This window comes from Anastrepha ludens, chromosome X (genome assembly GCF_028408465.1).
Source record: "Anastrepha ludens isolate Willacy chromosome X, idAnaLude1.1, whole genome shotgun sequence".
NCBI lineage: Eukaryota > Metazoa > Arthropoda > Insecta > Diptera > Tephritidae > Anastrepha > Anastrepha ludens.
In genome coordinates this window covers 96997574-97013012 of record NC_071503.1, presented here as the reverse complement: position 1 = coordinate 97013012, position 15439 = coordinate 96997574, and the positions used below count along the sequence as shown (strand labels likewise).

Genomic DNA, 15439 nt, shown 5'->3' with positions numbered 1-15439 from the left:
CCAACCACAGAAGGAGCTAAAACCAATACTAAGCATGCGCTACATGTAATTGAAAATAAACAGCAAACACCATTATCATCAGATACGGCGCCTAAGGTACTTACATTTGCAAAAATTTTAAAGTCTCACAAAACAGGAGAAGAAAACGTTTTCAAGCTGATCCTAGAGAAACTAAAAAACCACATGAATTTAATCTGATACTCGGAAAAAGACTGCACAACGTCGAAAAATACCTACAGAAGAAGTCATATTACTAAATTTTTTGAAAGTAATGCTATGGAACGCGAACGGTCTTTTAAAGCATCAAGAAGAACTGGAATTTATTTTAGATTCACAAAAAGTTGACGTATGCTTAAAAGCAGAGACACCGTTTACAAAGGAGTCATCAATAAAATTTAAAAATTATAAGGTTTATCACTATAAAAACTTGCACGGACGAACTCTAGGCAACTACTGTTGCGAAAAACGCCGATAGTAAAATATGAATTACCACGACATACAATCAAATGTGCCCAATTTGTTGAATTAATAAACAGTCACAGGAATAGATTTATAATGGGTGGCGACTTTAACGCCAAACATATACACTTTTTATACAGAAATCTTTACGACGCAAAAGTGCGAAAAGGCGGCCTTTATATACGACAAGATATTTTTTTTTCAAAACTCCATGGCTTGATCCATATTTCATAACGAAAAGTATATATTTGTTGCCGGAGTCAGCGTCTTTTGATCATTTCCTAATTAACATCATTCAGTTCACTTCTTATAGCACTTCCACTCAACTTTGGATGGTCGAGACGGTCTCTGTTCAGCGTTATTCGTTCCCTTCCACCTAAGTTCTTCCTCGATTGGCTAAGTGATGGTCCTTCAACCTGATGGAGTTTGTGTACTGGTTTGCTTAGTATAGCTGCTCTTTCCTGTGCCAGTGGAAAGAACACTGACCTTCCGTGCTGAGTATGCTGCCCACTTCGTGTCCGAATCTCGGGTACTTCTTATGAATGCCTGGTACTTCATCTTTTCAACGAAGCCTACTGTTTCATTTGCAAATGCCAAATGCCCTCGATCTCTGTTGCATATACCTGCAATGTCTCATTTTCTTCAGACAGCGATTTGTCAGTTTCATCTAGAACAGTTGTAGCCTGTGGTCACCGCTGTAACGTCTCTCTATCGCTACCTTTAGAGTGACATAGTTAACCCGGTCAGTTTCTAGAACTGTCTGGAGTACTTCGACGACGGAATCCTTAAGTGAGACAACTAATGCAGGGACCTTATCTGCAGTGCCCCAGTGATTTGAGCTTTTACTTTGAAACCAATGGTTAAAATATTCAACCGATTCCATTGTAGTTCATAGAAGCGTACTTCCACCAGCCACAATCGTTTTCAGTTCCGACGTAATATGTGTTTTCTAACGGTGATATACTGTGTTTCCAACTGTACATACATATATTTGCGACGACAACTCTGTTGATATTTGTGATATCTGCATTCTTCTTCTTCTTAATTGGCGCTATAACCGCTTACGCGATTTTGGCCGAGTTTAACAAAGCGCGCAAGTCGTTTCTTTCTCGTGCTAACCGGCGCCAGTTGGACACACCAAGTGAAGCCAAGTCCTTCTCCACCTGATCTTTCCAACGCAGATGAGGCCTTCCTCTTCCTCTACTGCCACCAGCTGGTACCGCATCGAATACTTTCAGAGCCGGAGCGTTTGTATCCATTTGGACGACATGACCCAGCCAACGTAGCCGCTGGATCTTTATTCGCTGCGCTATGTCTATGTCGTCGTAAAGCTCATACAGCTCATCGTTCCATCGTCTGCGATATTCGCCGTTGCCAACGTGCAAAGGTCCAAAAATCTTACGCAGAATCTTTCTCTCGAACACTCCAAGCGTCGCTTCATCGGATGTTGTCATCGTCCAAGCTTCTGCGCCATACGTTAGGACGGGCATGATGAGAGTCTTGTAGAGTGTTAGTTTTGTTCGTCGAGAGAGGACTTTACTGCTCAGTTGCCTACTTAGTCCAAAGTAGCACTTGTTGGCAAGAGGGATTCTACGTTGGATTTCAAGGCTGACATTGTTACCGGTGTTAATGCTGGTTCCTAAATAGACGAAGTCTTTTACAACCTCGAAATTAAAACTGTCTACAGTGACGTGGGTGCCGATACGCGAGTGCGCCGACTGGTTGTTTGAAGACAGGAGGTACTTCGTTTTGTCCTCGTTCACCACCAGACCCATTGGCTTTGCTTCTTTATCCAGTTTGGAGAAGGCAGAACTAACAGCGCGGTTGTTAAGGCCGATGATGTCAATATCATCGGCATACGCCAGCAATTGTACGCTCTTATAAAATATTGTGCCTGAGCGATTAAGTTCTGCGGCTCGTACGATGCTCTCCAACATTAGTTTTGCGGGGATACCAAATTCAGACATCGCGGCATACAGGTAACTCCTTTCCGTACTGTCGAATGCAGCTTTGAAGTCGACGAAAAGATGGTGTGTGTCGATTCTCCTTTCATGGGTCTTTTCCAAGATTTGGCGTATTGTGAATATTTGGTCGATGGTAGACTTTCCAGGTCTGAAGCCACACTGATAAGGTCCAATCAGGTGGTTGACGGTGGGCTTCAGACTTTCACACAATACGCTCGCTAGAACCTTATAAGCGATATTTAGAAGACTAATCCCGCGGTAATTGGCACAAATTGCAGGATCGCCCTTCTTATGGATTGGGCAGAGCACACTTAAATTCCAATCGCCAGGCATGCTTTCATCCGACCATATTTTGCATAGGAGCTGATGCATGCACCTTACCAGCTCCTCGCCGCCATGTCTGAATAGCTCAGCCGGCAGTCCGTCGGCGCCCGCGGCTTTGTTGTTCTTTAGCCGCGTTATCGCTATTTTCACCTCGTCATGATCGGGTAGCGGAATGACAATTCCGTCGTCAACGATTGGGGTATCGGGATCTTCACTTTCTCGGTAACAGGCGCAGCTGTCACTGTTTAACAGGTCCGAGAAGTGTTCCCTCCATAATTTAAGATTGCTCTGTACATCAGACACCAGTTCGCCGTCTTTGTTCTTACAGGAAAACGTCCCGGTCTTAAAACCTTCTGTAAGCCGCCGAACTTTCTGGTAGAATTTTCGGGCGTTGTTCCTATTGGCCAGCATCTTCCTTTTTCAGCTCTCTGTAGCGATCCCACATGGCTCGCGGTGCGCCCGATCGCAGCGTGGCTCTATAGGCGGCATCCTTTCTTTCTGCGGCAGCATGACATTCCTCGTCGTACCAATTGTTTTTTCGGGCTCGCCGGAATCCGGTTTCTTCTTCGGCGGCGGTACGTAGAGAACGAGAAATATTGCTCCATTGCTCATTGACATTTGCAATATTGCAGTCTTTATCACATCCAAGTCAATACCTGGTGATAATCTTAGAGTCCTCTCTTCGAATTCAGTCAATAATTTCTCAGGTTTCAGTTGGAATACATACTATTTGACTTCACTGATGCCCTCTGCCTCCATAACTTCGCGGTGTCGTGCTTGCAGCTTTGCTAGATAAGCCGCGCTTGTCCATTTCCTTCCTAAGTTTCGTAATCTTAAGTTCACTCAACTTTGCTATATTTATTATCTTGTTTTATGAAACTTTATTCAACAATCTCATTCTGTAAATTTCCTCTGAGTTCGATTACTGGAGTACAGAAAAAAATTCATAAACTAATGAGAACACAACCTCCTTGCTTTTTTTAATTTGAATACTTAATCACTGTTCATCACTTTGTACATTACGTTATTGCTGGAGAACATGTATTTGCTGGCAACTTCTTTCATATCGTCAGACTTTCATGTTTTGTTTCAGTTCATCATTTGTTTCACTAAACGTTTCACGAATGTTCATGATTCATCACAATACAGTGGCTCACAGCTTGTTTTGTATGTTAATTTATTTCAAAGAACATGTGTGATATGTTTTATTTAAGTTACATTGTATATTTAAGTTATAAACATCAACAAATAAATGCAAACTTTTTATTTTCAACAAAAACCAAATACAGCGTGAAACGACTTCACAGCTTTTTCGTATGTGAATTTTTACCATTATTGGCGCCAATATTGCGATTTACAAATCAGTGTATAATACAAAGCATTCTCCATAAAGACAGGGTGGTTAACAAAGGTCGTGAAGCCCCAAATAAAGTTTTTACAGAGGCGGACGAAAGTGCTTCGACTATTTGGGAACCAGCATCAAAAACGAAAAAAACGTGTGTTCTTAAATCCAACGGAGAATTTGTTAGATAAGTTCAGATTCAGTGGCTCCGCTGACCAGGTCATGTCGTTTGAATGGATACAAAAGCCCTTAAGTAATTAATACAATGACCGTGGCTGGTAGCATAGGAAGAAGAAGGTCTCCACTGCATTAAAAGGACCAAATGGAGAAAGAACTGCCTTCACTTTAGCATGCCCAATTGATATTGGTTAGCACGTAAAAAGGACTGGCGCTTTGTTAAATTCGGCCAAAATCATTAAGGTGGTTATTATCCCTATAAAGAAGGAGAAGAATGAATTTTTCAAGAGAGCAGTTCTATTTATTTTGATAGTTTTGGGTTTGGATTTGTTCTATCAAATTATGAATTTCTTTTAAGCAAAAGAGATCAAAATTATATTTTGTTATTAAAATTCATTTAAGTGTATCTATCATCATCTATTTTTCCATGTGTCCAAACATTATTGAGAACTGAAGAATCTCTTTCTGTTGGAGCATTTGACTGAATTCAACCACTTTTGCTATGTAAACAGCAAAAAACCTCCACCCATCTTTCTTCAGCTGGTTTCTGATTATCTAACCACTCTCTCAAATTGTGGGACGTGGCATACTTTTTAACGCAATATAGTTTATCAAACACGCAATATATTATACATATGTAGTTCATCATACACAACACAAATGGGCAAATAATTTGTGGAAGTGTTGAACTTCTACTCCCATTCGAAGTACGTATGGTAATATTTTCGTTAAGTTGACATACATATGTAATATATAAATGAATAATATAATATAAAATGGCTCAGTTTCGAGATTGTGAGAAATACTTGCACAAAGTAATCGGTGAAGTTTCGGTAAATACCCGATTCTACATATTTACATATATCCAGGCAAATAGCATACAGCTTATTATCATGTCAATGGATGGCAGCGTGATAATGAACCCTACTTTTTTCATAAGCCGGGCACTCGGAAATGAAAACTTTATATCGCTTTGTTCCGGTATACATTTCTTTTTTGGTGTCGGTCAAATTAACTTACTGAGGAATTGTGTTTTAGATTCGACTATGCCCACTAAAATATTTTATAATATAATACAATAACATATACTATATTATATAAAGGACCGTCGTAGACGAATGGAATTGGTGCGTGACTTCCATTCGGGAGTACTTAGGTGAAATAGCAAAAATGATAAACAAGTTTTTGCTCCTCGTCAGGCAATGGCCCGCCTCCGAGTGTATTCCTGCCATGAAAAAGTTCCTCATAAAAAACCATTTACCGTACGGAGTCGACTTAAATCTGTAGGTTCCTCAATTTTTGGAACAACATTAAGACGCACGCCTCAAAGGGGAGGAGGAGTTCGGCCGAACACATAACAGAAGTGTACGCACAAATTATTTTTTTATTTTATTTTTATTAAAACGTAAATCATCTGTCTCGGACGATTAAAACCGAGCTATATTATTTAAATTGTTTTTATTATCATTATCGAAAACCCTGCATATGTAGTACTCATATCATTATTCTTCAAATATATACAATATATATGTATGTATTAGTGTATTGTACTTTATAGTAAGCTAGAGGAGTATTGTTGCCTTTTTACGATATAAATAATAGTTTAAGTAGAATTTTATTCAATAGAGAATATGTAAATGATACCCTACCATAAATATAGATATAGTTTTATGTTATGTTAATATGATATGAATATAAATGATGCCTCTCCATAATTATAACGTCCTCTTTTCTTTTCTTTTTTCGTTTCTTTCCATATACTTACATGCACTTGCCAATTAAAATAATGTTTAATATAAACCATGAAACCAACAACAACGGGGAAATAAATACATATTTCTCTGAAAACAATAACGAACATTTATGATTACACATGACACTGAAATTAAATTGTTTTGCTGATTCGGAATATGGCTACATACAAATATTTTTTCCACGTTACTGACCTTCGCTCTTCTTCCTCCCGCCGCGTTTCTGTCTATTTTACATTCATTCATTCATTTATGGCTTTTCATCAATTTGTTATTACCAACACTGTTTCATCGCTCCGATCATCATACATTGACGATGCATTGACCTATACTTAAATAATTTTTTGTTTATTTCAACATGCTATATTGTTTTAATAAATAATACATTGCATATATTTTGATAAATGTGAATTTACACTCGTATAAACCAGTATGTTGTGAAATGTGTTGTAGTTGCAATAAAAACAATCGGTAATATCATGCTAGTTACCTATTTGCTACAATTTATGTTTGCCGTCATTGGAGTACAGCTTTTCAAGGTAAATTTTTGAGATACAAATTTGTGAGAAAAAGAACTATATATGCTAGGTATGAGTACGATTCTGCTATTGTATATAAATATGCATACATGGTTATTACATACATTTATGTATGCGTTTTGCTAAAGAGTCAGAATGTCAAAAATAGTAATTTTGAATAGAAAAAATGGAAAATAGAAAAACAGAAAATTACTTTGACCAAAAATGTTATGTTTATGGGGTCAAAACCCCATATATATGTATTACTGCGTTTTCTTTCAAAGCAACGTCAAATATTACGTTTACAAAATAATATAAAAGTCTACATAACACATTGTTCATAAAATAAAACTCGAATCGCCATTTAAACTACGTCATTTAAACTAAATGGGTTAGGATTTACGAAGTTCGACGTATCACAATTTATTTGAAGTCACAGGAGAGAATATACAAATTACAAATTACAATTAAATACGTAACCTGAGAGCTCAAAGGAGAGCCGTATTTTTTGAAAGTACACGTATTTAAAATAAGCTTAAGTTTTGGTTACAGCTACTTGAAATTTTTAGCTTTAGTTATTTCTCCAAATTTTACTTATGAATTGAGTATTTTCCAAACTACATAAATACCGAATAGGAATGTACCTGCCATTATAAAGATATAAGAAACTTTTTTCTGAGCTTTCTATATGCTGGTTTAGTTAATAAGCTTTCTTATCCTAATACCTTAGAAATTACATACTCAAAAGTGGTGAGAAGAATGTATTTATTTATATTAAATCTTAGCGCAGCCTCTCAGTCAGTTATTCCAAAAATGAAAACATGTGTAATAACATATGTTCGTATGTATAGTTGTATACTTATATATGTACATACATATGTATATCCAACGACTAGCAGGACACCTCTACTTTTATTTAATTTAGGAATTTGTGGGTTTACAACCTAGCAAGCGAATCTACAAAATATTCGAGGAGTGTTAAAAAAGTAAAGTGAATTTTCAAATTTTGCGGGCTACGTACATTCGTCTCAACTCGTCTCGAAGATATGTTCACGGTTTTAGCAACATTTCTTTGACTCAGAGTACTCTTACCGTATGCCACTGTCAACATTTCAAGTCTTTTTGAGCACTTAATTCCATTTTTTACACAAAATTGTTGTTTGTGAGAGGCATAAATAAGACAAGTGTTTTTCGCGTACGGCGATTTTCTGCTATCGAAATAAAAATAATTACTTTGATAACACAGGCCGACAGCATCTCAGACCCAGAAACCGGACTATATATTTCCGAAGGTTTATGATGCGCTGAATCTGGCCTCAGAATTGCTCTATCAGCTCTGGTTTTCAAGACATCCTAACCTAAAAGTGCAAAAAACACCGTTTTTGCCCATATTTGAGGTTATGTAGCCTTGCAGATGTTTTCTTTCACCAAAATTAAAAGATGGCATCTTTAAATACAAGCCTTCTTATATCGCATTTTGAAATTTTCATGTTTCTAAATTTTCCTACACCTGAAAATCGATTGAGATAACATAGACATGATATAGTCGATTACTAATTTTCTTGAATTGCGTCTTATTTTTCTTAAAATTTTGTCTCACACCATAAGTGTGCTGACTCACCACACCCCTACACTATCTAACCTTTGGGTACCGAGTCACACACAGCCCTAACCCCTAGAAACCACCCCTATCATACCGCAAGCAGGCTAACCCACTTAACCCTGGGGACAGCGTTTACTCGCATTTTTTTTTTAAATAAGTCTTATTTATCTAGATATCTCACAATACAAGTGGGCTAACCAACTTAACTGTTAACCCATCAACTCCCGTATCCCCTAACCCCTGATGGATTCAGCGCATCATAAACCGTCGGAAATTTATAGTCTGGTTTCTGGGTCTGAATGTTGGTTAAATTTTGTCGGCCTGTGTAATTATTTATGCCTCTCGCAAACAAACTAAACATGCTATATTGCTAAGACCGTGCACATATTTTCAAGACGAGTGTATCTACTTACATAAAAAAAAATAATAGAAAGTCCAATGTACGTAGCCCGCGAAAGTTAAAAATTCGCCTTGTTTTTTGAACACACCTCGTAAGTACATGCTATATGTAGATTCGCCCTGTGCATGGCCGATGATTAAATATTAGCATGACAAGTTTTAAATTGATCACACAAAAAAAATTTACATTAAATTGTTTAAAATCCAGTGATAAAACAATAAATTCTTGAGTGATTAATTTCCTTTAGATGTAAAAAGAGATATAAGTGTAAGTCATATTCGGCACTTATTAGGAATATTTTGTATTTCTTATTGGAATACAAAATTAGCATTTTAAAATAACTACATACATATGCACATATTTATATTAAGAATGATATTTAGCGATAGCATATGGTTTCAACCTGTTCTTTATTAATACGTCTTTTTGAATTAATATCAAGCTGGTTTCGATATTCAAAGGACAAGTGAGGCGAAATTTCAAATGACAGTGACAATATCCTCCTTTGTCTTCTTTTGAGGATTAAAAAATTTTTTTTATACTTAAAATGGCTTTCATAGCATATTATTAGGGTTTGTTCTGGCAACCATGTATCACACAAAATTTTTTTTCGGTGTTTCGTAAATTGCTCTCCGTTACGTTCAGTACTTGAAGACTCATTAACGATTGAATTCGATGTGCGATAAAAATTCGCAGCTCACATTCAATAAAATAGTGTATGCGTTAAAACTCAATTAGGGTAGATTTCATTTAAGTAACTTAACTTAATATTTTGCCCAACCTATTATATGAAAAGCTGTGTTAGCGGTTAGTTAAGACATAATTTCATTTAAAAAGTTAAGAACCTGTAGATTTAAAGATCAGCCCTACATAAATTAGAAGTGGTGCGAGAATTGGGGTTATCATATCTTCGCTTTAACAATTCCTAAGAATAAATGTGTGTAGAAATTATTTTTGAAAATAATTTTTTAATTCATTTAGTAAATCTAGAAACACAAGGTTTCTCCCAGTCTACATGGATCTAATACATAATTATATAGCATATCTCGGAACTATTTAAAAAATTAATTGAGTGATATTTGAATTTATATTTAGATAGTGATAAATCAAAAACCAAAACTTGAAATATGGTTAAACTCATTCGATGTTCTAATCAAAGGTGCTTTCGAGGCATAAACAGTTCTAACCCGCTCTAGGAAGCATAGGTAAATCTTTACTCCGAAATCTTTTTCGAGGTGTGTGAAAATGAATGTGTTCGAAGAGTAAATATGAATCAACTGTCCTATTTATAATAACGAAAACAAAGCAGAGTGAGAACATACTTCTTCTATTTTGGAACAAGTTCAAATTTAGTAATACCCACCGTGTATTGTATGAAGGAAACGGGTCAGTGAAGTTTAAAGATCTGAGTGCAAAACGAAGAAATTTATTTTGAATGCGTTCAAGTCTACTAATGTGGCACTGATGATATATCCTGAAAATAAAGATGACTGAGTGAAGTAAATAATGACTTTATAGTGTATGGATTCGTAAAATCGGATGCAAAACAGGCTAGTGTAGAATACGATTTGCCTATGACAACACTGAAATGACTAAGAAACTGAAAAGAGGAGTCAAAGTCCTAAACCAGAAATTTCACTAAGAGTATTTAGGCGCGAGATCTTTATAAAATATTAGGTGGAGATTAAATGTTTACACTTAGAAAATGACACATGAGAGCATTTCTTAATATTTAGTTGAAGTATAACCTATCAGACCATGTCACAACGTTGTTTATGTCTGATTGAAGATTGTATGAATCAGACAGGCTCACAAATTTTTAAGTCATCTGCATATGAAAGAAACGCAGAGAAATGGAAACATTCAAATATGTCATTAACCAAAATTTCAAAAAACAAAGGACCCAAAATGCTGTGTTGAGGGACACTGGAAGAGGCAATAAAATAATCTGAAGATACATTTTCGACAACGACTACACTTTCACCATTGAAAAGGTACGACCTTATCCATTTGAGGAAAATAGAGTGAAACCCAAAACTTTTTAGTTTTAAGATTAAAGTTTAGTGGCAGACTTTATCGAAAGCATTGGGCAAATCCGAGTAAACAGCATTAATTTAAAGACTATTATTGAAAGCCGACGTACAAAAAACTAAAAAAAAACAGCCAGATTAGGGACAGTTGACTTACCAGCCATAAAACCATACTGATTGATTTATATACAAGGTGAAGTCCAAAATAAGCTGGACTGGTTTCATGAAAATGTTTTTGATGGCCGCATCCTTTTAATGAGTTAGTGCGTTGGAAGTTACACCCCTAGCTGACTTCCAGCGAAAGCTTGGTGACATTCGGTTCAGGGGAACGTAAGTTATTGCGTATAAAGTGTCAGTATGTTTGTGTCATCGTAACAAAAATAAGTTTCGAACAAAGAGCTAATATCAAATTTTGTTTTAAAATCGGTAAAACGTTCACCGAAGCGTTTGAATTTATGAAAAAAGTTTATGGCAATGATTATCTATCTCGTGCCAGAGTTCATGAATGGCTTATATGGTTACGATGGTTGTGAGGACATAAATGACAATGAACGTACACGCCGCCCAAAATCAGTAATCACCGAAAACTCCATCAAATTTTTCATACATTTTTCAAAAATTAACTGAAATCATAGTTGAAATTAATGGAATCGGAGTTGAATATCTCCAAAACAACGATTTATTGCATTTTAACTGATCATGTGGGCTTACGAAAGGTCTGTGCACGTTTCATTCTGCACAAGTTAACTGAGGACTAAAAATTGCTCAGAATTCAACATTCGAAAGACTTCATTAAAGACGCGAGAAATTACTTCCTTTACAACATTGTAACTGATGATGAAACGTGGTGTTTCCAACATGAACCTGAAACTAAGCGTCAAAGTGCCGAATGGAAGGACCCAGACACCAGAAAAGTCAAAAATCAAGTCGATGCTCATTTGTTTTTCCAAGGAAATCGTCCACAAGGAGTTCGTGCCAACGGGCCAAACCGTGAATGCAATTTTCTATATTTGCGCTTTGAAAAGTTTGTCGAATTCGCTCTGAATACCGCGAAGGAGGAAGCTGTCGCTTATTGCATGACAATGCACCATCTCATCGATCCACTCTTGTGACTAATTTCTGAACTAGAAATCGCATTTTACCCATCAATGACTCACCATATTCGCCTGATATGGCTACCTGTGACTTCCACCCATTCGGGAAACTGCATTTGGCCATGAAAGGAAAACGTTCTGCGTCCGTAGAGGCTATCCAAAAGGCTTGTACCGCCATCCTGAAGGACAGGAGATGATAATTCATCAACATCGATTTGCCATGAATACTATCCCAAACATCACCAACAGTTAACTGGAGAGAACCAAAATTAAAAGAGGAAGTATTATTCCCTATATAATACCTAATTGATTCTGACGCAGGTTAAAAATTTGAACTGAAAAAGTCCTCAAAAAAGTCAACAGCCTCCTTAGTAGAGGAAATTTAGTTTCCATTGTAGAACACATCCAAGGGAATGCTGAAGCAGAGCTTCCTTTTCCAATCCTAAACTCTCCCCAAATAATTATGCTGTAGACTTCATTTAAGTACTTACATTTTTTAACAAAGCGCAAATATTTATCCCTATGAACGTTGGCATTAGATAGTTTAAAATTAAAAAAAAAAGTTCCTCAAATTGGAAGTCTTTTTTAATTTTAGTGTACGCCAAAGAATTTCATTAGTACAATTTTACAAAAATATCACATATGTATTTTCATTTTAAAAATATCATAGCAAGTTGAGAGATTAACTCCATCAAGCAGTGATTCCCTATTCAAAATCGAAATTTCAGTATTAACAACGCTAAAATTACATTCTTTAAACTAAATTTTTTTAGTATTTTTGTCATCACTTAGTCTCCTATAGCTGTAGAATTCTAAGCGAATAACAAGCGGTACTAGCATACGATATTGGATCAAGACATTCACTAGGTAGGGTGGCTGTCGAAACGATACCCTCAGACCTTTCGTAGATCCATTGCGATACCTCTGGAACTTATCCTTAGATTATGGGTTCATATTTAAACCATCCGGTTTAATAAACGAGCAAAGCTTCGTTAGTTTTAGATACTCTATGTCCGCTACATCAGTTGAAAATGCCGTACCAAGAGTGCGGAGCCTCTTTATAGCTAACACATAAAACTGTGAGACACACTGTTTTCTCTTCTTCTGTGTTGAGAAAGCTTCTACAGAAATCGTAGTATGAGAATCCTAACCTTCTGGCGTAGTTGCCTATTAAACCATGAGCTAATACCCCTATCATGTATCTTATAACTTCCCTGTTAAATCTTAACAAGCACTTTGATCGACCGCTGTTCCATTCCAGCCATATCTGTCTAGGGATGCAAACGATACATCGATGTTTTTGAAATCGTAGTATGAGAATCCTAACCTTCTGGTGTAGTTGCCTATTAAACCATGAGCTAATACCCCTATCATGTATCTTATAACTTCCCTGTTAAATCTTAACAAGCACTTTGATCGACCGCTGTTCCATTCCAGCCATATCTGTCTAGGGATGCAAACGATACATCGATGTTTTTGTTAAAATACATCGATATTTACCATCGATGTTTAGAATGTCAAAACATCGATACATCGATGTTAGTTTGAGCGATGTTTTTACATCGATGTTTTTTACTTTTGCTTATTTTTATACTGGTTTTTAGGAAACTTACTTTTTAAAGAGATATTAACTTTTTTCGTCAAGTGCTTTTCGCTTTTGTAGGTGAGTTTTTGTGTGAAGAAAACGTGAAAGCATGTTTTGAAGGTGTAGATGCAGGGTTATATAAAGTTTACTTCAAACTTTTACAACCCTGTTTTTACGCAAAGGTTTATCACACTGTCATTTACTACTTCCTTTTTGATCACGTTTTTTTATTCTGTTACTGAGAATTTGCTGGTGGAATCTGCGATTGGAAATACGTATAATTGAAGTTAGTAAGTACAAACAAAATTGTTTTCATAGTATACAGTTCTTTAACACGTAACTCCAATAAAATTTCTATTTCGCCATATAAAATGGATTGCTTTACTATATTCCAGTGCGAACGAGGGTTTGTGTGTATATATCTGTATGTATGGTAAGTCTAGTGCGATATAAACATATGTTAGTGAATTTGTTAATTTTTTACTTACATAATATAATATTTAGATCCCGAAATGAAATCTTCTAAATTCAAAAGTAAAGGCTGGACCTTCTTTAAAAAAAATCCAGACAGTTCCGCCACTTGTAAACTCTGCAATAAGAATTTAAGGACATCGGGTAATACATCAAACCTTCGATGCCATGTCGAGAACGTGCATAAGCAGACCTTACCACGAACTCAATCGGACGATAATGACGAATGCTGTGCAGAAGTTATTCCACATTCGCTACCAAAACAACGAAAAATTTATGAAATAATTACAACGCCAAAGGATTCATCATCAACTGCTAAAACAACTGCTTTATCTTCAGGTTCTAGTGAGGTATATGAGATTATAAATGAATCAGAACGTAGCATACCTGAATATCTGTCTTCGTCAAGTACCACGTCAATGTCCGGAAATAAAACAAAATATCAAACGGCAAATAAATGCCTTTCCCAACCAAGGAGGACTTTTTCGAACAAGTTAAAAGCATTTCTACTAAAGACGGCACTAGGTCTAAAAAAATCACTGAAGCAATTGTCAATTTCATTATAATGGACAATAAGCCATTTTACGCGGTGGAGGGAAAGGGATTTTTACAACTTATGAAAGAACTGGTTCCACTCTATAAAGTTCCCAGCAGGGAGACAGTTAAATTGCGCGTGGATAAAAAATATGAAGCGTTGTCATGTGCTTTTAAAGAATATATTCGTAAAAGTGACACTTATTGTCTAACTTATGATATATGGACGGAGCAAATGAAAAACGAGTCGTTCATGGGAGTAACAATTCATTTTTTAGACAATTTGCATCTGTTAAGTGGAACTTTAGACCTTATTGAGCTTCGCGAAAGTCACACAGCTGCTTATTTAGGAGAAAAGTTGTCGCGACTTTTTATAGAGCGGAACGTGGTCACAGATAAAGTTTCTGCTTGCATAACAGATAACGACAGTACAATGATGAAAATGAATCGGAATTTATTCGGCGACAATAAAATAATACCTTGTTTCGCACATACTATAAATTTGGTTGTCACTCAAGCCATTGACAAGTCTACGGAAGTGTCATCATTGATTAGTAAGGTGCGCGACATTCTTAAGTTTATCAAGAGGATCGTTAATGCTAGTGATGATTTGCGAAAGAAACAGATGGAAGCTGGAACGTCTGAAGGTACAACAAAAAAGATGATTCTGGACGTCAAAACAAGATGGAACTCTTGTTTTTGCATGTTGGAGAGGTTTGTTCAGTTATCCTCTTTTTTTGAAACTGTTACCAGGGAGATTTCTGCAGCGACTGCATTAGACCCGAGATTCAAATTGCTACACTTTAAGGATGCTTTGACAAAAAGCAAAACAGTTTTTTATTTGAACAACTTCATAAGAGATGGAAAGAAAACTCGACTACGTCAGATTCTTCAGATGATTGCGAAAAAGAAGAAAAATCTTTTGATATTTGGAAACACCATAAAAATTTGGCGCACCAAAATATAAAATCCAAACATTCCAATGTCTCTGCAATTGCTAGAACGGAGGTTCTATGTGCAATTGCAATGTGGGACGACATGAAAAGTGTATTTCCTTGTCTATATAAACAAGCTTCAAAATATTTACCCATTTTGGCCACTTCAGTTCCCAGTGAGCGACTTTTTTCTAAGGCAGGAGCGACAATCACGCAGCAACGAAACCGTTTGATAGGAAAACGACTATCAAA

The 15439-nt window shown here is 36.3% G+C and overlaps 1 protein-coding gene across 2 annotated transcripts in view; it reads left to right on the top strand.

Annotated features, from left to right (window-relative positions):
* Window positions 1-15439, top strand: part of LOC128869643 (voltage-dependent calcium channel type D subunit alpha-1-like) — a 141844-nt gene that overhangs the window by 84745 nt on the left and 41660 nt on the right. For both annotated transcript variants that reach the window (XM_054112216.1, XM_054112215.1), the window contains one exon: window positions 6449-6556. In XM_054112216.1, coding sequence (XP_053968191.1) covers window positions 6497-6556 — 60 coding nt within the window. In that variant the 5' untranslated portion in view covers window positions 6449-6496. The remainder of the gene's footprint in view (window positions 1-6448; window positions 6557-15439) is intronic.